The sequence below is a fragment of the Zootoca vivipara genome, chromosome 2 (assembly GCF_963506605.1).
Source record: "Zootoca vivipara chromosome 2, rZooViv1.1, whole genome shotgun sequence".
Lineage (NCBI taxonomy): Eukaryota > Metazoa > Chordata > Lepidosauria > Squamata > Lacertidae > Zootoca > Zootoca vivipara.
The window spans coordinates 37,597,063-37,623,584 of record NC_083277.1 but is presented as its reverse complement, the minus strand read 5'-3'; the positions used below and the strand labels follow the sequence as shown (position 1 = coordinate 37,623,584).

The window sequence follows — 26,522 nt, the reverse complement described above, 5'->3', positions numbered from 1 at the left end:
CCTGAGCCATCATCAATACAATGTTGTACTGGAACTCTCTACTGGCACTTTCAGTAATATAGAGAAAACATGTGATAGCCTCTCTTTTTATTGAAACTCTGTAATGGTAACATACCAAGTCCCCCCACCCCACCCCCAAAAACCCCTTTGTATTACAGGTCTAAATTCTCAACTCATCCATCTCAAGACAGCCAGTGCTAAGGGCATCTACTACTGTATTGCACTTTGCTCAATAGTACAGCAAAACCTGCTCTCTGTTCATAGCAAAGTGCCGTAACTGTATTTCATCTACTGGCTTGAAATGAGCCCTTTCTGCAGCCTTATTCAGAACTCCTGATGTCTGGACAAGGGATGGAGTTCATAGACTCATAGTTGGAAGGGTTTATGAGGATCACCTAGTCCAAACCCCTGCAATGCAGGAATCTTTCACCCAATGTGGGACTCGAACCCATGACCCTGAGGTTAATAGTTTCATGTTTTACTGAGTGGCCCTTTAGACCAGTGCCATTGATACTACCCATGCAGCACCCATGGGAAAAGAATGAGAAACCAGCTTCAGGGAGAGTAGACATGTATATGGAGTGGAGTCCAGGAAGTCAATCAGCTGGGTGTAAATTAGAGAGGATGACAAATATTAACAAGTGGAGAGGAAGATCAGTGGATAAGGAAGAACTGGCGGCCATTTGGGCAAAGATGTGAAAATGGAGAAGGCTATGGACAACTGCACTTTCCTCTTTCGTATAGGCATTAATGTGGAAGAACTGGCAGTGCGGGAGCAATAGCACATGATGAGCATGACTTAACTTTAATTCTTGCCAAACATATTTTGACAATTAACACTTTTGTTGAGTCGAGGGTCAAAAATAACTGCAGGTGTGTGATCAGTCAATGAGAGGAGTTGCATTTTTTAAATAAAACAAAACCCAACCCAGTCAAATGATGATGTCCGGAAACTAAGAGGAGTGAGAGTCAGGCCAACAAGTTAGCAACTTGCAGATATTGTTGAGTTGATGCTATTTATTATTGTACAGCTTACCCTAAGCAGGGCAATGATCTGAGTCCAACCAATGACTCACAGATATATGAAAACATAGCAGCTGTGTTCCTTTTTGTGCCTGCCACCATGAACTGCCCGGGGTTGGGGGCAGGAAAGCAGGCTGATGGCCTGTCAAATAGGATGCATTCGACATAGCAAAGGAATGCTAGAAAGCAGCAGAAAGGAAAGTCTGTTGTTCAAAGGTCAGCAAGACAAATCTCTGGCACTGGCTTTCAGGAAAAGTTGAAGGTAGCTGAATTTGTTACAAGGAGCACCATTTGTAAAAAACACGCACACATACCACATTTTGTTCTCTGCTCAGATGACTAAGTGTTTATAGTGAATAATCAATATATTTCTAGTTAAAACAAGGCAGATCATAGGAGTGAGAGGAAGTTACACACAAAACACTCCATCAAAAGGCAAACAGGCAAAACAAGTGAGACCAGCAACAAAATGTTGCAGTCGGGAATGTTTCTGTAGCTGTTCAGGGTTCCACCTGGCTCATGATTCATGCGCCGGGCCTCTGTACCACAAAGTGAAGAGCGAGAGTGCAGAAACTGCCCTTTAACACAAGAGAGTACCACCCATGCAGTCATCATAGTACTGCTGTGTGTTAAATGCAGAGCTATGGGGGTTGCACACATGGCACTCTCCCTTCTAGTAGGGATAGACAAGCCTGTCAATATTGTTTCTCATGTTTCCAACCTTAAATCCAGTTCTCCATATTTCCATATCTATTTGCAATTTTAAACCCTCATGAAAATTCACGAGCAGATTTATCCTAATCCACACATTCTTGCAAGGCCTTTTCCTCTAACATGATGCATTTTTAATGCTATTTTCACTTATATGCATTTCTATGCACATTTTTACCCTAGTGAATGCATCTTTTATAAACATTACTGCCTGGAGAACTTCATTGCAAAATTCAGAGAAGAGTAGATTATGATTTGCATCTTGTTTGGGGAACAGTAAGTTGGGGAGATTTTCCCATTATATGTGAACTGGAACACAATTTCTCCCCATTCCTATCTTCTAATGTTAAAAAAAGCCACTAACTAGAGCAGGCAAGTGGTAAATTGGTGGCAGCAGCTGGAAGAGGGGCAGAGGAGTAGGAGTGGGACAAGTGGAGCACGGTGTGTTATATGTTGGACCTTGATTGCAGGTTATATATACAAGTTAAATAACAGGGTTATATAGAGCACCCTGATAGGTCTGTTAATTCTGCAGTTTTTGCTAGTCCAAGGGAAGTGAAAGAAGGAACAGTTTTGTTTGCACTTACGTGAACAGTGCACAGTTAATTCCCTGTAAGAATACAACATGCAGGAAGTGGGCAGCTACCTCCTGACTAATTACTTTCTTGGCATGGTGAGACAAAACTGTACCCTGTTTCTCATATTTTAAGACATACCCATAAAATAAGCCATAGCAGGATTTTTAAGCATTCAAGGAATATAAGCCATACCCCGAAAATAAGACATAGTGATAGGCACAGCAGCAATGCCGGCCGCGGCAGGAGGAGGAGGAAAAAAATAAGACATCCCTTGAAAATAAGCCATAGTGTGTTTTTTTGAGGAAAAAATAAATATAAGACGTGTCTTATAATATGAGAAACATGGTACCATTGCCTTGGCTCTGTGATTGGCACATGGTCTTTGTCTGGGCCAGCTCCAGGTTGGCATGGGTCCTCAGGGTGAACAGCTCTGGCTCCTCTTGCCCTCCCATCCTCTGTCCTATGTCTGCTACTGGTGGAAAGGCAAGCAGGGTGGGACATCCCCACCCACAGTGGACAAGGAGAGGAAACTCTAGTAAGAAAACCAGTGCCATGGGTGGAGGAAGCAGAATCTGTGGCATGGCTAGCAAGGTGGTGAGAGCGGCAGGGAGGTGGTGCGAGGTTGTTGGCAGCTGCCCTGCAATGCTGCCTGGTGCCACCAGGCTTAGCATCTGCTGTATCATAGGAACACAAGAGGAGCAGGCCAGTGACTCATCTTTTCCAGCATCCTCCTCTCATAGTGGCCAATCAGATGCCTATGTGAAGCCCACAAAGAGGACCTGAGCACAACAGTGGAGGTAGAACATAACCACCAGAGTCAGAAGCTATAGATAGCCTCATCCTCCATGTTTGTCTAATCCTCTTCTGAAGCCATCTGTGCTGGTCGCAATCATTGCTTCCTTTTGGGAGCGAGTTCCATAGTTTGATTATGAAAAGGTTTCTCCTGAATCTTCCAACATTCATATTCAGTGGATGCTCCCGAGAGGGAGAAAAACCTTTCTCTAACCACTTTTTTCCACACCATGCATAATTTTATCCACTTCTGTCATTGCAACATACTCCCTTTAGAAATGCGCTGCAAATGTAGCAATTTGGAGAATGTGCATTTGAGTGTCCTATGAGATGCCCCTCTGCTTTTTCCTTACATTTTGTTTTCTGCAAGCGAGACAGTTAGAAACCTGCTCAAGATTAACTTTGATAGCTGTGGACTATGAACAAATGTTGTAATGGAGGCTGAATGTGCCTCCTGGGTCTGCTAATGCCCACCCTGCTGTATGTCTGCATGGTCCAATAGGAAGGTGTGTAATGCATTTGGCTGTCTTAAGCATCCCGGACAGCAGAACGTAACAAGAACAAAATTGCCTTGCTAATAAGGCCTTAAATCCAAAGGAGGCTAAGGAACCTGGGTATTCCGTGTGTCTTTCAGTTTGTGATGGATTGTGAATTGCACATTTATTGGAAGTAAGCCCCTGCTTTTCTCCTGGTCTGCATAATCGGCCGTAATAAATTATCGGGGAGCCACAAGTCCCCATTCCTAAATTGCATTCACGCTTGTGCAGTTGGTCAACGTCTCTGTCCATTGCTGTGAATAATTGAGCATGGTGACACATACTGGAACTTTGCTAATAGTTAAAATGATTTTTGAATTAAATCAAGTAATGGAAGAAACAAGGAAACAGCCTGTAAATCATGTCCAGATCCCAAGGCGTTTGAACCTTTGCTGCTGCCTGTTTGGAAGTTTTTACAAACAGCCCTTGACATATATTGCTTTTGTGGAGTTCCCCAGCATGAACCCCCTCCATCCCTTCGAAATAAAGAGCAGCACTTGAGACCTGTTCTCTGAGTTGCTGGCAGGAGATTCTGCACAAAGATCTTGGCAGCACTGTGAAGGAACAATTTATTATTCCTCCTGCACCAGTGCTAGGACTCAAGCCCACAACCTCAGGTATTGACTTCCTCTGGTGCTGTTGCACTGATGCTCCTGTCTCAGCCCACATATGGTGCAGTCAGAATGCATCCCTAGTGTAGGTGGGGAGAGGAGCTGGACTATTCCTGTCCTTTCAGTGCTGTATATGTGACACAGCTGGTCCAGAGGAGAGGTTCCGAGTATAGGATCAGCAGTCCATCATTCTTTGTGCTACTGAAGCAAATTGAAAGGATTGTGGTCCTAGGCTTTTCAAATATCCTTTGAAAAAAACAGAGAGGGTTAATCTTTTCATTATGGCACTCATTTCTTAGCCACACTTTATCACTCTATCACTAAACCTTTCAAGCAATGGTATTTACTTAGCTGGATTTTCTAGCTCACTTTTTCCCAAGGGCTTGGGAAATCAATTGCACTAAAATCAGATTTTATTCTTTTTTTAAAAAAGAGGGAGAGCTATAGAAATACCAAAATACAATTTCAGAACCATATCTCAGGGTGGAAGAACACACTGTGTGAATATACATCTAACAAAAGTGCAAGAGGCAGCTTCAAGAGGTAGATTTGGGGTGGAGAAGCTGTGTGTGTGTGTGTGTGTGTGTGTGTGCGCGTGTGTGTGCAGTGTATGTGCAGCTTTTCAGACCTCAAAGATTTCACCCAACTCAACTGGGAATGGACCCTCACTCATTAAATTGCTACCAGTTGATGCACATTTATATGAGCCTGTTCTGCTGCCAATACAACTATATCACTCTATTCAGTGATGTACTTTGGATATATATGATCCCTGTTAGCTGTTTTCTAGTAGCTGCCTTACAGCTGTAATCTGCTGGGCTTGAGCAAGCAGTCAAGTTTATGGTTTAAATGTACCTCTCCACCCAAAATATTTGAGAATGAAAAATGATGGAGCTAATATAAGAGAATTGTGAGCCAACTTTCAGGCTTAGCAAGAGATCTGTGTGCAGGTGGGCCTTCTAATGGGCTCTGCTGAGCACTTCGTTATGTAGAGCCATCACCCCAGTTTGCTATAAAGAATTTTTCCCTATAGCTTTTACCGTTTCAAAATTAATTTTCTTGTAAAGCCACACTGCCTTGAGGTGAGGAGCAGTGTAAAGATAAAGTAAGAGCTGTAAAAGAAGGCAGTTAGGAAAATTGCTAATGTTCATGTGTACTGGGCTGACTCATCTGTTTTAGCAGTCCTATTTTTATAAGCTTTCTTTCCACTGCCCCTTTAATGTACCTTTCAACTAATACTGTCCTATGGAGGAACTTCCTTCCCAGTACTTGCAGAAAACTAATGTTCCTGACTATAGAAGGACTGCTAGGGAAAACTTACAAGTAATGCTAGATGGAAGAGATAGTCATCTTCTTCTTCTCTGGTGATGACTTGTAGCCAAGTAAGATTGTCTTCCATGAACACGGTTTTAACAGTGAGTCGGCGTAAGTGACAGTGGAGGCCAATTCTGGATCCACACATCCTTCCACAGTGAGGACATAGGTTTCTGGGCGGGAGTTGATCACAGTGAGGGTTTGCCAAACTTGCCTTCATCTTAGCATGTTTCTCCCTTTCATCCTGAGTTTGATGACACCTTTGGTAAAGGCTGTTCTCCAGTTGGAGCACTCACAGGCCAGTGTTTCCCAGTTGTTGGTGTTTATACTATATTTTTTAAGATTTTAAGATTTGCCTTGAGAGAGTCTTGAAACTTCTTTTGTTGACCACCAGCATTACGCTTTCCATTTTTAAGTTCAGAATAGAATACAGTGGTACCTCGGTTTATGAACACAATTGGTTCCGGAAGTCTGTTCATAAACTGAAGCGTTCATAAACTGAAGCGAACTTTCCCATTGAAAGTAATGGAAAGTGGATTAATCCGTTCCAGACGGTCCGCGAAGTAACCGTTCATAAACTGAAGCGAACTTTCCCATTGAAAGTAATGGAAAGTGGATTAATCCATTCCAGACGGGTCCCCGGAGTACTTAAACTGAAGCGTTCATAAACTGAAACATGGGTGTAATTGGTTCCGGAAGTCTGTTCATAAACTGAAGCGTTCATAAACTGAAGCGAACTTTCCCATTAAAAGTAATGGAAAGTGAATTAATCCGTTCCAGATGGGTCCGCGGCGTTCATAAACCGAAAATTCATAAACCGAGGTGTTCATAAACCGAGGTTCCACTGTAGTTTGCTTTTGTGGAATTTTTGCCAGAAAAAAAGTAAAACAAAGGTGGTGAAATATATGAAATTAAACATATTAGAAGTGTGGAATCCCTGGCAAGCATTGAACTATAGCATCCCTACGTTCTTACAGATCCAGCTCACAATACAAATAAATGAGTTAACTGGGAATATTCAATTCATTTTGGCACTAATAGCTTTCTTTGTCCCTCTATCACTGGTCTGCAGACTGACCCTGTTGTTAAAGTGATGCGATAAGTTAACATTTTAGAGTAACATAAAGATGAATCTTTGCCAAAATATATTTCTGTTTCACCTTCTGTCTCAAAATTAAAAAACCTATCTCTTTACTGCCATAAAATTATTTGCCTCTGTACCCATAACCTCACTTAAACTAAACATCCATAGAACTAGCCTTTTGCAATAGGCATTTTATTTTGTACACCAATGTCCTAGGCTTCAGAGAAGGATGGGTCACAGGAGTGAATTACTTTGCTGACCCTCCTGGGATTTCTGCTGGTTCTTATCTAACCCAATTGTAAACGGAATCTTTCTTAGACTTTGTGCGGGGATAAGAAAAAAGAAATTAATGGTGTCCCTTTAGATCAAGATGCAATCCCTTGCCTTTATTTGGTAGACAACTTGCAAGCAAAGGAGCACAAGTTCAAAAGAAAACAAGAGTCATTGCTGTAATCTTTCTCTCTTTAAAAGATGTGGATTCTGTTGGGTCTGTGACTTTAGCGGTGAGGACCAAAGTCTGAGAGGAGCTTTCCTAAAGTGCAGGTAGTTACCGGTAGGAGAGGCTTCAAGATATTCCATGAATCAGTGGAAGATTAAATACAGATTAACCAGTTTAAATGCAGGCAATACCATCTTCACAATTGCATACAAGGAAGGATGTCAACCAGCATGCCTTCTGCCATCATTACTGCTCTGTGATGGAAGTAGCTGGCTCTGGATAAAATTTGCATATTGTAGGTTCCTTAGCTATACCATAGCTGTCAACCCTCCCTTTTTTGCGGGAAACTCCCTTATTCCAAGCCACAGCTGTCAAGTTTCCCTTTTTTTGTTGGAAATTCGCTTATTCCAGTGCTGTTTCCCGCTGCTATCCTGGATTGTTGGATATACTGTAGACTGTCCCCGGGTGAGGCTGCTGATCCCTTATTTTCAAATCCGAAAGTTGACAGCTATGAGCTATACAGTGTTACCTTGGTCTAAGAACAGCTTAGTTTATGAACAACTTGAATTAAGAATGCTGCAAACCCGGAAGTAGGTGTTTTGGTTTGTGAACTTTGCCTGGGAAGCAGAACATGTTTTATTTCCTGTTGAGTGTGTTCCATTCGTAAACTGACTCCCCCACTGCTATGGGAAAGCACGCCTTGGTTTAAGAATGCTTTGGTTTAAGAATGGACTTCCGGAACGGATTAAGTTCGCAAACCAAGGTACCACTGTACAGGAGAGGCACCATCTTTTGAATCTGGCAATCTCTGTTCATTACCACTTCCAGTTTAGCTTTGGCAGATATTAGGAACATAGGAAGCTGCTTTATACTGAGGCTGCCCAATGGTCCATCTAGCTGCATACTGCCTACTACCCTTTGGAGAGCTCCAGAGAGTCTATTCCAGCCTACCTGGAAATGCTGAGGACTGAACCTAGGACCTTCTGCCTGCAATGCTATGGTCTCTTCCTTTCATGATGGGCCCAGATAGACTGAACCTACCCACTACTTTCCCAGGATAGGCCTGGACCAAAAGTCCAACTAGACTAGCACCCCATTTTCCACAGTGGCCAACCAGAAGCTTCTAGGCAGCCCATAAATAATGTCCCTCAGTTTGTTAAACCTCCTAGGAGGTTTAACATCGTCCTCTTTCAATGCTCCTCCCGATGGAAACTTGCAGATGGGGACAGATATACCCCTGCTTTAAGTCATTTAAATACTGTATTCTCTTGTATATTATTTACTACAAAGCTCAATGAATAAGCTCTTTAGTGATGAAACGTCTGATTACCGGAATGACGTCTGAGCACTGAACCACTGGTATATCACAAGTGGACTCTTTATTACTGCGTTTGCAATTGTTCAAGATAAAATCTATTTTGGAAGGAGAAGAAATGAGCACTGAACCACTGATGTAATATATTACAAGTGAACTCTTTATTTACTGTGTTTGCAATTGTTTAAGATAAAACCTACTTTGGAAAGAAGCTACTTTTGGCAAGCAAATGATAGACAGCAGTACACTGCTTAAGAACTTGGAAGGTCCAAGTCCAATAGTGGCTGATATATGTACACTATCATGGTGGTTCAGACTGTAGCAGAGTGCTAATTTTAGGGGCAGGGGGTTTCAGAGTGTTGGGCAGGCCTGTCTAGAAAAGCTCGAGATGTATAACGCGATGTATAACGGGAGGTACAAGCTTCTGACTCCACCCAGGGGGAGGAATAGCAATGACGTTTCCCCATCCATCACCACCAACTAATCAGTACAGTATGTGCATCTGTTTCCTGCTTCTTGTGTTGATTGAATTCTCAAATTAAGAAATAATAATTAAGTGAACAAGCCGTAGCTTGCATGTTCTAAAGCTCTTCCATTTCTCTAGAGACCTTGGCAGTTAATAAGCGATGTTTGCAGAGGTACATATATCTCATTGTAGGCTAGCTTTTTGTACCTCTTACCTTTGTAAATGGTGCCTTAAACCAGTCTGAAGCACTGATTGCAATATTGGAGGAATCAACTTGACTCACATTTGCTGAATTGTTATAGGATTCCTGTGCCCCCAAACATGAGAAACCTCTTAAGATTACTCATCTGTATTCATGAGATTTATGCAACATTTCCTTTTGAGTGGAAGGTCTTCTGATCTTTCTCCCTTTACTTGTGACACTGGGGTAGTTCTGGCTGGGTCAGGTGATGAACTTGATCTCATGTCTTGATATCCCTGACAATGACTTTGTCAACTGAGAGCAGCAAGCATTAAATCAGGCCTGCAGAACTTGAGACCCACCAAGCTGAACACAACACACCAGCTTTCCCTTTTGTGGTGTGCAGGTGCTTAACAACCTCCATAGTTTGTATAGTCCCAGGTGTGGTGCCAAACGAGTTGATTAAGACACGCATAATACGGTAGGTCTGCAAGTTGCATATGCCTGCCATTTAAAAAGAGAGTCAGTGTCATTTTGTGGTGAGAGTGTTAGACTCTCAGGGTTCAAATCTCCATGAAACTCATTGAGTAAAGTTGTGTTAGTCACCTACTCTCAGCCTAAGCTACCATATGGGGGTTCTGAGATGAAAAAGCAGGGAACTGTATGCCACCCAGATTTCCTTGGGGGGAAGGGTGGGATAAACAGGGCCTCTTCTGCAGTGGCTCCCTATTTGTGGAATGCTCTCCCCAGGCATGCTTGCCTAGTGTCTTCATTACATATCTTCAGACGCCAAGTGAAAACAGTCTTATTCTCCAAGGCCTTTGGTTAATAAACAATATATGACTTTTTAAATGGGGGGTATATTTGTTTGTTTGTTATACACAAAAGGCAGTGTATTATTATTATTTTTAAAAAAACTGTAAACTACCTTGGCTGAAGGGCAGTATATAAATTCAATAAACAAAATAAAAATGTAGTAAATAATAATTGCAACTAGTAATAGGGAAATGGAACTTGCCATGAAGAAGTAATCAGGAGTCGTTAAATCCAATTTATTTCATAAAATGGTTTTGGCATGTATTATACATACACAGTCTAAAATAGCTTAATGCTGTTTTTTGTGGGGGGTTTTGGTAAATAAACCATGCATTAGCCCTCAGAAACTTTACTTTCCTCCTCCGGACATGTGTGTATATATGGGCCTCAAAGCAATGGAGTGAGTAATTGGTTAACCAGATGGAATTCACAACTGACACCAGATGAGTAGACATTTGCAACATTGGCTTAAGATAAAAAAAAGAGAAGAAATTCAAACTTTCGGACTTCCGGTCTATCGCGCTGTTGTGAGGACGCAGAAGCCCCGAGCTGCGGGGCTTCTGGCATTCGCGGAGGGGGGGAATACCGCGGGGGCACGCGGATCCCCATAGAACCCCGGGTTGAGCTTCCCGGGGGCCAAATTTGCCCTGCAGAGCTCCTGACGCGACTCCTCCGCTGCCCGGGGAGCCCAGCAGAGTCCCCGAGAGTCAGCGGAGTCGCAGTCGCGGGAGCCATTTTGGGCACCAGCATTACCTCCAGAAGCGACGTCCCGAGTCTTCACACAGAGAGCGGTGGATTCCTTCCGTAAAAAGCAACGATCAGGAAAAAACAAAACTCAGCGTGAGTAAAAAAGCTTGATTGGCAATATTTTTTAAAAAAAATTTGGACACGGTGGGTGACTATAAAAACGGAAGTCGGTCTCCCACTTTGATTGTTATGTGAAGCAGTAACCTGATCCCCAGCAGGGGAAGAGAGAGGAAGTAATTAATTTACCAAGAATCAGACTCTTAAAACCCTCCAGGAGACTGGAACTAGGTCCCTGGAGAGATCAGTGAATGGATCGATATTCTGTTATTATTAAGAAGAGACTATGTTATTGATATTTGGATTTATGAAATAGCCAGGACTGGACTTAAAATGGACTCCATCTGGGAATTTGACACCTGTCACATCCGGTTTTATTATCTGCTGCTTTCCCACGGGACTTGAGAGCAAGGACGATGGCAGTCTCAACATCAGTACAGGACTTACAGTACCAAAAGATTTATTTGGAACTTTTATACATCAAGGGACAGCTGGTCAAGAACAATGAACAAGTGCGACAAATTAACAACAGAATTGAGGACACGAAGGGAGATATGGACAAGGATTCTGGAAGAGAATTGACCTGCGCAGACAACACGGAGGAAGAAATAAAAATGATAGACATTAATGATAATTTAGAAGAATTTCAAAATTGCAAAGAAGAGAGGGAAGAAGACTGTCAAAAAGCCCCACAAGTGGGAGATGTGGGACAAGTTTTGGACTTAAAAAAAGAACTCTCCAACGGAGAACCAGGGGGGGGGGTCTCTGCACACCCAGTGAGAGTGGGTGTGCAGGGAAGGCTCTGGGTTGAGGGGAAGGAAGAAGGGGGTGTTGGGAAACAGCAAGGAAAGTGTGGAGACAGCAGAGTGGGAGTGGGATAAAATGTTTAATCATGTAAATTTAGGCTGGTCTGATTGGAAATGTCCGACACTGGTATGAAATATGGAATTTGCTGAGGTATCTAGGGAATCTGGGTCCAGGGGAAGGGGAGGGAGAATGAAGTATTAAAATGCAGTTTCATTGTTGGTAAAAATTCTAAGTTGGGGAGATATATTAGAATATGAGTATTTAAAAATTGAGTTTATAGATATAATTAAATGGTGATAATGAATGAGGAAATGTTAATTAATTAAAAATTATCTGGTATAAGGTGAAAACTGCTCTACGAGGAAGTAAATTAGGGAATTAAAGAGGGGGGGAACCGGGGAAGTCTCAATGTTATGAGAATGATATAAGATTATTAGATTGATTTTTTTTCTTTTTCTTTTTATTGCTGTTATATTTTTCTTTTTTCCTTTTTGGGGGGGTAGGGGGATCTTTTTCTTTTTCTTTTTCTTCTTTTTCTTTTTTTGTATGCTGAATTTGTATTTTGTGTTATTTTTTTAATGTGTAAAATGAATAAATATCATTTAAAAAAAGAAAAGAAATTCAAACTTTCTATTAAAAATGTGCATAAGGGGTGGTGCAGAATACCTACATGTGTTTATTGACACAAACTTCTTTCATTTCTCCTGCCAGCCCCACTTTCGAAGATCCAAAGAGGGTCTCTGTCCCTGCCTTGGAAAGGTTTGTGTTTTTAAATGGTGGGATTTGGGGCTATGATAATAAAAATCAAGCCCAGCATCAGCACCTGGCATTGTGGGTCAAATGCTGGGGTGATTGATGCTGGGATTATTTTATTGTTAATCATTTTGTCAAGTTGCAAGGGTTCAGCACTCAGAGGAGAAGGGCAGGCCTGGCACAGCTGCGATGACTGCCATCCGTCACCCTCGGTGCCACTGGGTCCCAGCAAAGCTACGCTGGCTGTGAAGCTATACAGAGAGCCAGAGGCATTTTGGGGAAAGAGGATGGTGGCCACTACATGCTGCACCTGGCACCTAAAAGCAAGTTATGCCAGCACTGCTGCCTCCCCAAAGCACCCCCTTGCAAGACTGGCACACCTTTTCTTGTTTTTAAAAACCTGGTACTAAGAGAAAGACTGGGCTGGGAGGCTACAGCAGCCTCTTCCTGTTACTGGCCATCCCTAGTATCCAGTAAAATCACAACTTTTGCTCAAATAATCATTGATCTGACGGCTTCCATTTTCCTTCTTGGTCCTTTCTTTGCTGCTTTCCCACATAGAAATAAGATAAAGCTGCAATAACCACAGAACAGAGCTAGTGTTTGTATACCATTAACCCCCCTCAAATGTATTTACGTTCCTGCCATCGTATCTCAGTGCCCAGTTTTTATCCAACTTATGGTGAATTCACATTTTGAGCAAGTAAGCCAATGGCTAACTTGCTCAGAGTTCCTGTTGTTGAGTGATAGGCTGATATGATAGGGGGTAATAATCCATGATGGCTTCCTGAATCAGGAAGTGGGAAACTATCACTATGTGAATGTCATAACTTGTGAGCTAATCCCTTGTTAATTGCTCACTGTCAGAGAGATTTTTAAGTTTGTAGATTCTCATAGCTCTATATGATGATTATTGGCTGGGGTTTTTTTTGGGGGGGGGGGCAGTTATACCAACCCAGGATACGCTTATAAACAAACTGCCAACAAGGATGTCATGTTAATGGGCTCATTTCCTCGACTAAACTGTACCTGGCTGCTTTGGCAGCTTTACAGTTTATAGTTAGGACACATCTTAAATTCTCAGCTTGTCAGGATCATGCTAATTTCGTTTAGGCTATGCTAATTCCACCCCTGTAGCCATTCCACTTTACCTGGTAAAGGGTGAGGCTGGTTGAGATTCTGCAGAAGAGTAATCCTCAATGACAGAATGGGAGTGAGAGTATGAAGTCTTTCCCGTGTCTTTTTCCTGTGATGCAGTAACCGTTTTATGCTGGGGCATGTCTGCAAAACACTAGAGGCAATTAAAGCATCATTTGAAGGTACAAAAGGATTGAATGAGAGACCACGTAGTGTGGCAGCTGCCATGTTGCACTTAGACCGGGGAGACCCACATTCAAGTCCCTGATCAGGCATGAAGTTTCGTTGGGCCTGTCACTGTCTCTCTACAGGCTTTGGAATCTACCTTAAAAAAACCCAAGAAGAATCTAAAGCTCTACCTGTCCCATCTTAGTATAATCTGCTTTGCATTGTTTTTCCTACTTAAAACTCGGGGGGGGGGGGTTAGAACATTAGGCCTATGTGTCACCCTGTGCTCATTGGAGGCAACCAAAATTAAAACGTAGCACATAAACAGTGGCAAATCTTGGGGTCTCAAATTTCAGTGGTGCCCTGTTCGACACCAAAATTCAGCGTTCTTCTCCCTCTCGTACTCTATTCTAAAGTATAGTTGAGGCACACGGTGCGACTGAACACAGTCACGCTACTCAGGGCCGATGATAGGGTTTTGGGTTTTTAGGCACCTTCTGCCCCCCCCCCAGTGTGAATGGCTAGCCCGCCCCTCGCCCGGCAACAGCGGGAGAAGAAGAAGAAAAGGAAGCTGCAGCCTCGCTCGGCCAGCAGCTTCTTTTTTATTCTTTCTTCTCCCAACGTTGCCGGGCGAGGGGCGGGCCAGCGAGGAGGGGCGTCACGCCAGTCAGCCACTAGCGTGGCGCCTTGCTAGCCCGCCCCTCGCCCGGCAACGTCGGGAGAGAAAAAAAAGAAACGAAGCCACAGGCGAGGGCGGCGGCGGCGGGTGGTGGCTGGGGGGTTTGGGAGGTAGGCTGGGCAGTGCCCCCTCCATTTTGGCGCCCTAGGCGATGGCCTAGTTCACCTAAATGGACGCGCCGGCCCTGTCTAAATCTGCCTCTGACATAAATAAAATTGATGCAGAGAGTCTAAAACGCCGCTTCCCATTACTAGGACATGTGTTTGGTGCCGAATGTACCCACCTGGGTATGTTTAAAAACTAGAGGATGCTGGATCTGGCCTGATATGCAAAGCAATTATGATGCTCTAAACCAGAAATAGGAACCTTGCAGCCTCCCAAAAGCTGTTGGACTCCAGCTCCCTTCAGCCACAACTAATACGGCCAACGGTCAGGCATGAAGAGATCTTTGGTCGAAAAATATCTGGAGGCAGGTTTCCTGTGCTTCCTTTGGAGGAAGCAAGCTTAATATCAAAGCACATTTTCTGTATATACGGTATGAGGGCTCACATTCAAAACCCTGACATTTCCAGTTAAAAGATCTCAGCCTGAGAAACGCTGCCTGTGATCTTGTATACTTGCCACCAGAACTGATGTTGGTGGTTTAAATAAACCTTAGAGTTAGATTCAGCATAGGTTAGCTCATTACATTCTCTTACATCTGCCAAGGTTGTGGGTTAAACCACAGAGCCTAGGGCTTGCCGATCAGAAGGTCGGTGGTTCGAATCCCCACAATGGGGTGAGCTCCCATTGCTCGGTCCCAGCTCCTGCTAACCTAGCAGTTCGAAAGCACGTCCAAGTGCAAGTAGTTAAGTACCGCTCCAGCGGGAAGGTAAACTGCATTTCTGTGCGCTGCTCTGGTTTGCCAGAAACGGCTTAGTCATGCTGACCACATGACCCGGAAGCTGTACGCCGGCTCCCTCGGCCAGTAAAGCGAGATGAGCGCCGCAACCCCAGAGTCGTCCGCGACTGGACCTAATGGTCAGGGGTCCCTTTACTTTACCTTTAAGTCCCATTGATTGCATGGTTCGGATGTGAGATATTTTAGAATAAGAGCATAGGAGCCACAGGTTAATGTATGGGACTGAGCCTAAATCTGCAGAATCTCTTCTGAATTGGATGTCTTACTAGAATTATTTAAAGACTTATATACCACATCCTAGCAAAAACCGTATTATGCATCCTTAATAAATTATGCAAATTAAATTTACACATATATACTTTGCGTAATGTATTCTGCTTTCAAGACAGGTTTTCTTTTATTTTCTTTACAAGATGGCTGTCAGAGTGCAAACAGGAAATAATAATATGAAGACTATAGAGTAGAGCAGTGGGGGTGGGGAAACTGCAGAATAGTGCAGCTATGGGCTTCAGGGCATTATTATTTTACTTGCTTGTTAACAGAAATCCAACCCACTAAGGTTCCATTGTTTTAACCTTCACCAATCATTGCTTGCACATTTCTGTTATTTCTCTGCCAGAAACTTACTTTTAAAAAGATCAGTTTGATTGGTTGTAGTCAGCTAGTCCAACTCAGAGTAGACCCACTGAAATTTTTGAACCTATAATCTGTATGGTGTGAATGAGACCTTAGTCGTGTCCATTAACTTCAATGTGTCTACTCATGAGTAGGACTAGTATTGCATACCACCCGATAGTCTCAACATGCCAAATTATGTACTATATTCCATACCTGAATGAAGTGTTGGCAGACATGATAAATATGCAGGACTCTGGTTTGTTATGCTGCTGCGACAAGTTATACACTGGGTCTGCCGTATTAATGCTCTTTTATCAGTTTCTTACAATTAACACAGCTGCATTAGAACAGAACCTTTGCATAGGGTTGCCAGACTCAATAGTGGACAGGACTTCTGTGCCTTTAATTGCCCTGCTCTCTTTTGAGTCTGGAAACCTTAAAGAGAAACTAGCAGACCCTTTGTTTAATTTCCAAGGAAAGGGTCCACTGGTTTCTCTTTAAGGTTTCCAGACTCAAAAGAGAGCAGGGCAATTAAAGGCACATAAGTCCTATCCTCTATTGAGTCTGGCAACCCTACCTTTGCACAGTGATGGGATGATCACACAGTGAGGCACGTGTGAATTCACCATAGTGGCATTCAGAACATGCTGCCAGATTGATATATTGTATTGCCTTGAAATAGAAACCAGAGTTCACAAGCTTGTCATGAATGTTGCAACATGACGTTTAACACCTAACACCACCTGCAAGATGATTAGGGTTCCCATTGTGTGTGGTTTTCAGTTGGCCTTACGATACAACTCACACTGCAAACGTCTCCCTTTCTTTTTCCCTATATATAGTTATTATAATGAGCCTGTGCCTCTGGAAGAGCCCGTTCGTGAGCAACAGAAAGAGACAGAGAAGTCAAAACGTGGAAAGAAAAAATCAAAGAAATAGCATACTGAGACTGGAAAGATTTTTTGTTGTTGATGACATTGTGTATATAGATATATAGTATCACACACACTTCATGTATCCATATAGATGCAGCTAACTATATTTTCTTCATTATGAAGAAAGAGCCCACAATGGACAGCCTTGGTTTCTTTCATTCCATGAGAAGGTTGCCTTTCTAAAACATATGGAAATCACTTCTCCAAACGGGCAGTGAGAGTTCTAGTAGTAATCATTTGCATCAAATGTCTGGTTTCCCGGTGTACCAAAGTCCCAACGCTTTAAAATGGAAGCAAAGTCAGAGTGGTATCATCAAAATTTGGAATATATAAGACAAAAGGGCAAGAGAGCAGGATCCTCAGGATGAGAAGGGAATGGAGAAGATGAGCCAAAACCAGGAAAGTGAGATATCAACTTTAATGTTAGCTAGAAGTGCATTTACCTTCTTAGTTTTCCATTTACATGTGAGGAAGAAGGAACTACAATAGCGTGGACTTGGCCCAGCTGAAATTTAGGGTCTGGTATTCATTTTCACAAGAAGATATCAGTGTTAGTATCCTCCCTCACATGCTATTCTTCTATTTGCCATGATGGTCCCTCTCCTCCCCCAAAAGCATTCAGACATGATCTCCCCTCCACCACCTTCCCTGTCACAGCCTAAAATGTTACAATTTAGGGGAAAATATCACTCAATTCTTCTCTGAATGTTCCACATGCATGTGGCTCTCGGATGGCAAATGAGAATAAGCTGTGCCAATTTCACATTAGACCAAGCTCAGGTGAGCCAACACTGCTTCATTCAAGAAACTGCAGAAGGATTCCTGTGGAAACACAACAGCATGGAGTAGAATTGTCATATGTCTGTAAACTTCTTAGTTGCCTATAACCTCTTTCCTGCATTATATTAAAAGTAACATGTTTATCAAGTGGGTGGAAGCATCTTTGGGAGGCTGGAGCTTCTGAAAACTCTTGAGAGTCAGAGTGAGACTAGGTCAGGTGCCTTTCAGCCTGGAGCTGCAACCATAGAATCATAGAATTGTAGAGTTGGAAGGGACCCAAAACGGTCATCTAGTCCAGCCCCAGAAATGCATTAATCATACCTGAAGAATCCCTGAAAGATGGCCACCCAGCCTCTGTTTAAAAACCTCCAATGAAGGAGCGACCACCACCTTCTGATGCAGTCTGTTCCACTGTCAAACAGCTCCTATCACCAGAAAGTTCTTCCTAATCTTGGAATCGTATTGGCTATGCCAGACCTCCAATAACTGGTGGTAGTTCTCCAAACTGAGTGAATGAGCAGTAAAATGGCAAATGCAATTCAATGAAAACAAGTGTAAAGTGATGCATCACCTTCATGGGGTCTGCACTAGAGGGAATGGACCAGGAGTGAGGCCTTGGGGTTATAGTAGATCGCTCAATGAAGATGCTGATGCAGTATGTGGCTGCCATGAAAAAGTCACATTACAGGCTAGGGGTCTTTAGGAAAGGAACTGAAAATAGTACTGTGTACAGTTCTGATAACCTATGAAGAAAGGTTGCAGTGTTTGAGACTTTTTAGTTTAGAGGAAAGGTGAGTAAGAGGTGACATGATAGAAGTTTATTAAATTATGCATGGCGTGAAGAAAGTGGATAGAGAAAGGTTTTCTCCCTCAAACACTAGAACTCATGGACATCCAATGAAGCTGAATGTTTGAAGATGTAGGACACTTAAAAGACTTCTTCACCCAGTGCATAGTCAGACTATGGAACTTGTTCTCCCAGGAGGTGATAGCCACCAACGTTGAGGGCTTTAAAAGAGGATTAGACAAATTTATGGAGGAGAGGGCTATCAAAGGCTATGTCAGGGACTGGGCAGAGGAGGAATGGTGGAGACTGCCTCCCCAGCCTGACCCAGAGAAGAAGAAGTTCAGAGCTACAATAGGGGGTTGAGGGAGATCACAGCTCAGAGGCAGATGAGAGGAAAAGTTGGGAAACAATGGGAGAGGAGGCAGAGGCAGAGCTGGAGCAACTGGCTGAAACTAGAAGGCATTCCAGACACAAACACACCCCAGAACCTGGCGAGCCTTAAAAGTAGGAGAGAAAAGGGCTCAGAAGCAAAGGGCCCTCAGTGCCACTCATAGAATAGATGACGAATGAGGAAGTGGGAGAGAATGGGGTGTGTGTGGAGATTTACTCGGGCAATGCCATTATTCCAAGAGGCTGCATTCCCAAGCCTCTCTCTGTAAATATTGAATAAAAGCAGGTGTAAGGACTTTTCCTTGTCTTATCCGTTCATGGCAACCTGCTGTAGGGGTTGGTTTCTCTGAGGCCTTAGTAGCTATGGTGACTTCAAAGTTGGAGGCAACAATGCTTCCAAATACTACGTAGTTGCTGGAAACCACGGGAGAGGAGAGTGCTCATGTTCTGCTTCCAGGTTTCCCAAAAGCATCTGGTTGGCCACTGTGAGAACAGGGTGTTGTATTAGATGGGCCCTTGGCCTGATCTAGCATGCTCTTCTTATGTAGGAAGTACATACACAGAATGCCAGCTATGACTATAAAACCTCTTCTGGGTTAAATGTACATACATGTACAAGTTCTTCTCTACACCCCGTCTCACGGCAAAAACACTACCACATGACACAAATAGCACCCCAGATGCTTTCACATAAGGCATATATAGGCTTATCCAAATCCTCAAAGAGAAGAAAGTGAAAGGTCAGCTTCTCAGCCTGTGGAGACATAATATACAGTGGTACCTCGGGTTACAGACACTTCAGGTTACAAACGCTTCAGGTTACAGACTCCGCTAACCCAGAAATAGTAGAACTTTGCTTCAGGATGAGAACAGAAATTGCGAGGCAGCAGGCCCGGCTCTAGGTGTAGTCCCGGTGACGCGGGGCGCCAGGGCACCGGGTCGGCGGGGGGGGGGGCACTCACGGCAAAGCTGTGCGGAAGCCGTGCTGCGTGCTGCGAGGGCGGGAGCGTCAGAGCGATCTTCGCGCCTCAGCGCCAGGGCACCCAACCTGCTTGAGACAGCCCTGCGTGGCAGTGGCGTGGTGGCAGCGGGAGGCCCCATTAGCTAAAGTGGTACCTCAGGTTAAGAACAGTTTCAGGTTAAGAACGGACCTCCGGAATGAATTAAGTTGTTAACCAGAGGTACCACTGTATATGCTGGAGGTTGGTCTAAGAGTCAGCGCTAACGCATTAGGAAGACTGATCTGGTACCAAGTCAAAATGTTCTTTAAAGTATAGTAAGTCACAACCTCATATCAACAATTTTTTGATTTTTAGGACCACTGAAGTTCTAGATCTACCGGTGAACTTATTGAGGTAACCAGAAAGGAATGGAACGTCTTAAGACTCTTATATAATAATAATAATAATAATAATAATAATAATAATAATAATAATAATTTATTTATACCCCGCCCATCTGGCTGGGTTTCCCCAGCCACTCTGGGTAGCTTCCAACAGAAGAATAAAATAAATGATTAAAAATTAAAAGCCTCCCTAAACAGGGCTGCCTTCAGATGTCTTCTAAAAATCTGGTAGCTGTTTTTCTCTTTGACATCTGATGGGAGGGCGTTCCACAGTTCCACAGGGCGGGTGCCACTACCGAGAAGGCCTGCTGCCTGGTTCCCTGCAACTTGGCTTCTCGCAACGAGGGAACCGCCAGAAGACCCTCGGCACTGGACCTCAGTGTCCAAATGTTGCCATTCAGATCACCTAACAGAAAAGTTTAAATTTAGATTCCAAGGGAAAGGTATAAATTTCTTGCTCATCCTTTACCCTGAGGTCCCAGGTTAAAACAATAGAATATTGAACAATAGAAACAGAGGAAACTATTCCAATCATAAAACAAAACCAATCAAAATGGAACTGTATAAATTCCATATATATCTGTTGTGATCATTTTGATATGTATTCAGAAAGAAGGGTTGCAATTCTTTTAAAAGATTCGTTTATTCAAAAATTTAACAAAAATAATGGGAGGAAACAAATGAAACATAATATAGAGGAAAATAAATACAATATAAATAATACTAATAGTAAAAAAAAAATCACCAGCAATTCACATTATGGATACAAGAAGTTTAAGGGTGTATCCATCGGCACATGCCTTGTAAGTTACATTTATTGGTTAACACAAGCCCTCCAGTTATCCAGTAGGTATTCTCATGAAATTAAGTTGTAGCCAGGGCAGTGAGATCTTCAGACTGCTGTATAATAGACAGTGAGTGTTTATCCTTCCAGGCTCAAAGTCTTTTAGCCAGTGCTTTTTTCTAAAAAGATGTTTAGGGGTACTCTCATTTTGACTCAAGAAAACCACTATTTTATAGTTTAAATCGGGAAAATTAAATACAGTAAATGGACAAAAGTACAAAGATTCACAAAATGTTTAGGGGTATGTGTACCCCTGCATCCCCCCATAAAAAAGCACTGCTTTTAGCAACCATAAAGGCTCTCAAAGTCCACTTTGGTTGTAAATATCCAAGAACTTAAGATGAGCCTGCTGGATGAGGTCAATGACCTGTCTAGTCCAGCATCCTATTGTCACAGTGGCCAAAGAGTTATCCTGCTGTTAATCCCCATACTACAGAAATATAATTTAAAAGTGGGTAAACGTGTGCAAATATTGAGGATTTCACCAATACAAAATTTATGCAGAAAACAACTCCATACTGGACAAGCCCACATCATATGCCAAGCTGCAGTCCTAAACTTGGTTACCTTGGAGCAAATGCCACTCAACTCTATGGGACTTACATAGGACTTATATAGGGTTTCATACTTTTATGCGCATTTTTTTTAACCGTAGGCAGGTTATACAATCAAGATGATGTTTCTCACAATCAAAATGTCTGCAAAATCATCATACAGCAAAACTACATCTCAACCATAGTTCTAATATACTGCTTTTATATTTACATTTTTGTGATATGTATAGGATAATTTACTGAGGTTGTGAAACCAAGTTCTAATATCCCTCTGCCAAGGCTGGGAATTTGTGTGCGTTTTGTAGATTTTTTGTTTTTGGTTCATCACCTTTCAATAAAGTGGGCAAGTGTTGGATGTAATAGCTTTGTAACAAAGTGTCCCCCAGAGGCTGCAATAAATTAATATGGGTTTGAAAATTGCCATAGTCAAAGTGACATTTTATTAGGCTTGCTGCCTGTCTTTCCCGTGCAGACTCATTCCCATTATCTTGAAGACACTGCATGAATTTGACATAAATCATGTCATATGAATTCTGTACAAGAAGAACATTAGCAAGAAGACTAGATGGCGATGGTTTTATTGGATCATATGGGAATAAATGTTGTTCTTTTGCTCTCGTTTCCTTTCTCTTAAGAGCCTGTCACTATTGAATCCAAAAAATTATATGCAGCAAACTACAAAGACACACTTGGTTCCAGCCTAAGAACTGTCCTGCTGGATTAGACCAAGCTTCAGTCTAGACTGGCTCGCTGCCTATAACTGTGGCCATCTGGATGCTCCAGGGAAGCTTTTCATCAGCTGTGTCAATTTCTGTGTCTCCAAACCTCCCAAAATATAACCTAAAAACTGTGGGAATGGCTCTGGTTGAGAAAGATGAGTGCCTTACTTGTGCATTACATAACTCAGGAACAGACAGGGTCCCATCAATCTTTGCTATGTTCACATCAAATAGACCTTTGTATGTGTACATTTGTCCTGCTTGCAAGTTGCTTGTTTTCCAGATCAGTCTGAATGGCTTGTATTGGTTATCCATTATTAGGATGTTGGTGATTTACCACCTTTGGTGGGCTGGAAAGTGACCAGGCAATGTGCCTCAATCTCTCTCACACAAACAATATTGCAAAAGATTCTAGGATGCACTCAAATGGAAAAGGGAGCTGTCCATGGTAGAAAGTATGTATGTGAAAGGGTAAAAGTCTTTTGATGCTTCTGGCTATCTGTCACCCCTTGAACTGTGTGGCCCTAGCCAATGCCTCACCTGCCTGTCTGGTTGAAATGCCCTGGCTAAGAAAGGCAATCAAAATCCCTGATTTTTAAATTTTTTAAAAAAACCTTCCTTTAAAACAGCTGAAACTGAACAGAAAGAGCTCTGGAAGCAGGAATCAAGAGGGAACCATTAAAAATGTCCACGTGCCAATGTGCTGGTGGGAAAACACATCATCCATGACCATGGCATGCTACATCACCTCTCCCAAACAGGGACACCTGCAATCTGTGCTACCTGGTAATCTGCTCCTTGTAAACGGGACCTAATTCCGGCAGGGAGAATGTAACTTACCGCCTCAGCAGCTCAAATCCATCTGGTTCCCGTCCTGGCCATATGTTCTCTACAAAGAGAAGATTAATTTATCTTGAGAAATCTTTGGTGTATAACTAATTTTAGCTGCCACTTACGATAACAGGGCCAGAATCTCAAATGTGCTTACTAAGTCTCTGTAACAGAAATGTGTTGTGGAGGCCATTGGTTGAAAGTGCCAGCCAGCCATGCCTTCCTCCAAGAGACTCCATTCTACCCCTGCCCTGTCCAAATAATCAGCCAGCATTCCATACCCACTAAATATGTCTTTTGCGAAATGCTTGGGTTCAGATTGACTGAATAAACCCTCACTAAGCTGTTGTGGTGGGCTCCCCCTCCCTAGTGTTCCCCTCCCCCAAAAATATTTTTTGTACTTCCCTACACATTGGAATTGGTTCCGATACCTCCTTTTTTTGGGTGTGGACTGTGCTGCCTTGTCTACCTAAGGATGCACATTCTCAATGAATCAGTTCCCTATTCATATAAAGGAGAGTGTACTAAAGTAATTGGGAGGTGTTGACGGTGTGGAAGTGAGGGTTTATTCAGTCAAACATGAACCCAAGCATTTCGCAAAAGACACAGGCACGATTTAGGCAGATGTTTCATATCCTCCTCCTGCATTTGTTTACTCACTGCCCTACAGTATTTCAGCAAGCCTACTCAGAGCTATAATTTAGTTATCGATTATATATTGATTATAACTAGCTGGCTGCCTATTAACTAACAAACCATTTTTAAGGTCCTGGTACTTACATATGCAGCACTGAACAACTCTGGGCCAGTTTACCTGAAATGTTGTCTTCCCCTACATTGTCTGTAAGGGCATTAAGACCAACAAATGGAATCCGGTTAGTTTTGCCACTACCTGGTGATTATCATCAGCTTGTGGCAACACAGGAGCAGGCTTTTTTATATATATACTGGTGGAATACATTCCCTGCTGAAATATGAGAGGCCACATCAGTAATGGCATCACTTGAAGACAACCATTCCCCAGATCTACTGACTTTAAACTGCCTATTGTATTTAAATTCACAATTATCTGACATTTAACAAAGAACAAACTCGTGGTGAATTGGCTGCATGTATAACCAGTGTCTCCTGAAGAAGCGTAGTGTAGTAGGACCTGGGAGACCTGGGTTCAAAAACTCAGCCATAGCATTCAATGGGTGACCCTTGGCCAATCACCATCTCTTAGCCCACAAGGTTATTGGAAGGATAAAACACAGATGGGAAAAGCATCTATGACACCTTGAGCCCCTTGGACAAAAGGTGGGATACAGGTGGAGTAAATAAATAAAATAGTAGATGAATAAACAGGCAACATAAAGTATGAAGAGGAAACAAATGTTTGCAGGGATGGTGCATGTTGTGAACATGTTGTGAGCATGTGCATAACTGTGGCTCCCCATCTTGTCTCCAGCCTGTACCCCTGTGTGTTTACAGAAGCACACATCCAAATCATTCTTTATGGAGTTCTCAGTGGAAAACACCACACACAGACAATAGCAGAGGTACCTGTTGTGAACCTGTGCAAACCAGGTGTGGGGAACCTTTAGGCCTTCCAGCTATTACTGAACTACGACTCCCATCCATAGCTGCCAAGTTTTCCCTTTTCTCGCGAGGAAGCCTATTCAGCATAAGAGAAAATCCCTTAAAATAAGGGATAACTTGGCAGCTATGCTCCCATCTGCTCCTTCAAACATGGTCAATGGTCAGGGGTGATGGGAGGTGTGGTTCAAGAACATTTGGAGTTCCAAAAGTTCCCCATGCCTGATGTAAACCATGGAAATGTGAAGTTTCACCGTTGGAATTAAAATCCCCACCCCCCAATTCCTGCTCCCTCAGGCAGAATTTTGAAGCAGGCAAATTCAGGTGTTACATTTCAAATGTTTACAGTCTCAGAATGTCTCCATGAGTTTTGAATATATGTATCTTGGTTCCCCCCCCCCAATGCTGCAGTACATCTGGAACACATCTGTAATGCAAAGCCCTGCATGCAAACCCAATCAAAAATATGACGGGTCTAGCAGGGCAAGGGGGCTTTGCGCTTTGGGGCATCTGTTGTGAACTTGTGCCTTGAAGACGTCAGACGAAAGCTTTTTATTTGTGCATGTTAAAAAGGAAAGGGAAAGCAAGTGTTGTGGTTCAAGGGCAATAATGCCCAAGTGATGGATGATCCGTGTGAAGCTGGAGACATTAACCCAATAGAAAAAGATGTGGTGAACAATGACTCCTCATCTGTGTATGTAAAATGGTGCAACTACAAGGTAAGGAAAAAAGGTAAAAAGATTTACTGAATGCAATAAGATTGGACTGAGACCGGGGTGGGGGAGGGGGGGAATACAAAAACGCCATACAGATTTACTAGCTATAATAAGGCTGGGGAAAAATTAATAGTGGACAGTTAAAAAAATGATTCATTAATCACAAGCACATGGTTCCTGTAGCAGCTGTGGAGGAAGCTATCTATTTGGATTTATAGATTAGAATGTCATCCCGAAAGGCAGCCAAGTCGCAGCTGCTGCCTCTGCCAGTGTATCGCTGCTCCTAGATGTCTCAGCCAGGAGCCAGACTGATCACAAAGGCTCAGGGCATGGCTGGCCCACACAGACATTGTAGGCAGGGATCCCACAGCCTACAGTATTTGTCTCATTTGTCATTTAGGGCCAGTTCCCATGGTCCCATTCATGGCAAATGCAACAAGGTCTGCAACCAACTGACTTGCGACCTTGCTGACTTGTGAAATATTGCCTTCTTGATGCTTGAGTCCTCCTCTCCATTGGAAACAAAGCTCAAGTGTTACTCTCTTTCCTTCCTATATGTAACACGAGTAAAGTGTTACCAGAATAATTGTCACATTAAAATCCTATTGTTTTTCTTTCTCAAGAGGGGGAAAAAACATTTCTGTTGGTTCTTCCAACCTGCCTAGTAATGAGGAGTTCCCAGTCTGTGGCAACTGAATCAATCAAGGATGCATTCATACTAGGTGTCTGATTGGAATCAAATATGGAGAGCTGCTTATCCACCACCATATTCCTGCTCCTATCTGCTTCGCAGCTACAGCTCTGATGGAGTTTGAATTTTGGATATGTAAAGTGAGAACGTTAAAAAGGTTTTTTTTTTTAAAAAAAAGGTAAAGGACCCTTGACTTTTAAGTGCAGTCGCGAACGACTCTGGGGTTGCGGCGCTCATCTCGCTTGCAGGCCGAGGGAGCCAGCGTTTGTCTGCAGACAGTTTGTACGGGTCATGTGGCCAGCATGACAAAGCCACTTCTGGTGCAACGGAACACCAAAACCAGAGCAGTGCACGGAAACGCCATTTACCTTCCTGCCACTTTGATGTGCTTTCGAACTGCTAGGTTGGCAGGAGCAGGGACCGAGCAATGGGAGCTCACCCTGTCATGGGGATTCAAACCGCCGACCTTCTGATCAGCAAGTCCAAGAGGTTCTGTGGTTTAGACCACAGCGCCACCCATGTCCCTAAAGTGAGAACGTTAGGATTCCTCAAACATTCAGGTTCAACTTATTTACTTATTTTAAAAACATTTATATGTTGCCTTTCCACCAGGAGGTCT

At 42.9% G+C, this 26,522-nt stretch overlaps 1 protein-coding gene across 1 annotated transcript in view; it reads left to right on the top strand.

The window, feature by feature from the left end:
- Nucleotides 1-17,525, top strand: part of C2H3orf20 (chromosome 2 C3orf20 homolog) — a 48,755-nt gene extending 31,230 nt beyond the window's left edge. The window contains exons 14-15 of the mRNA XM_035106520.2: nt 12,189-12,236; nt 16,576-17,525. Coding sequence (XP_034962411.1) covers nt 12,189-12,236; nt 16,576-16,672 — 145 coding nt within the window. The 3' untranslated portion in view covers nt 16,673-17,525. The remainder of the gene's footprint in view (nt 1-12,188; nt 12,237-16,575) is intronic.
- Nucleotides 17,526-26,522: the final 8,997 nt, after the last annotated feature.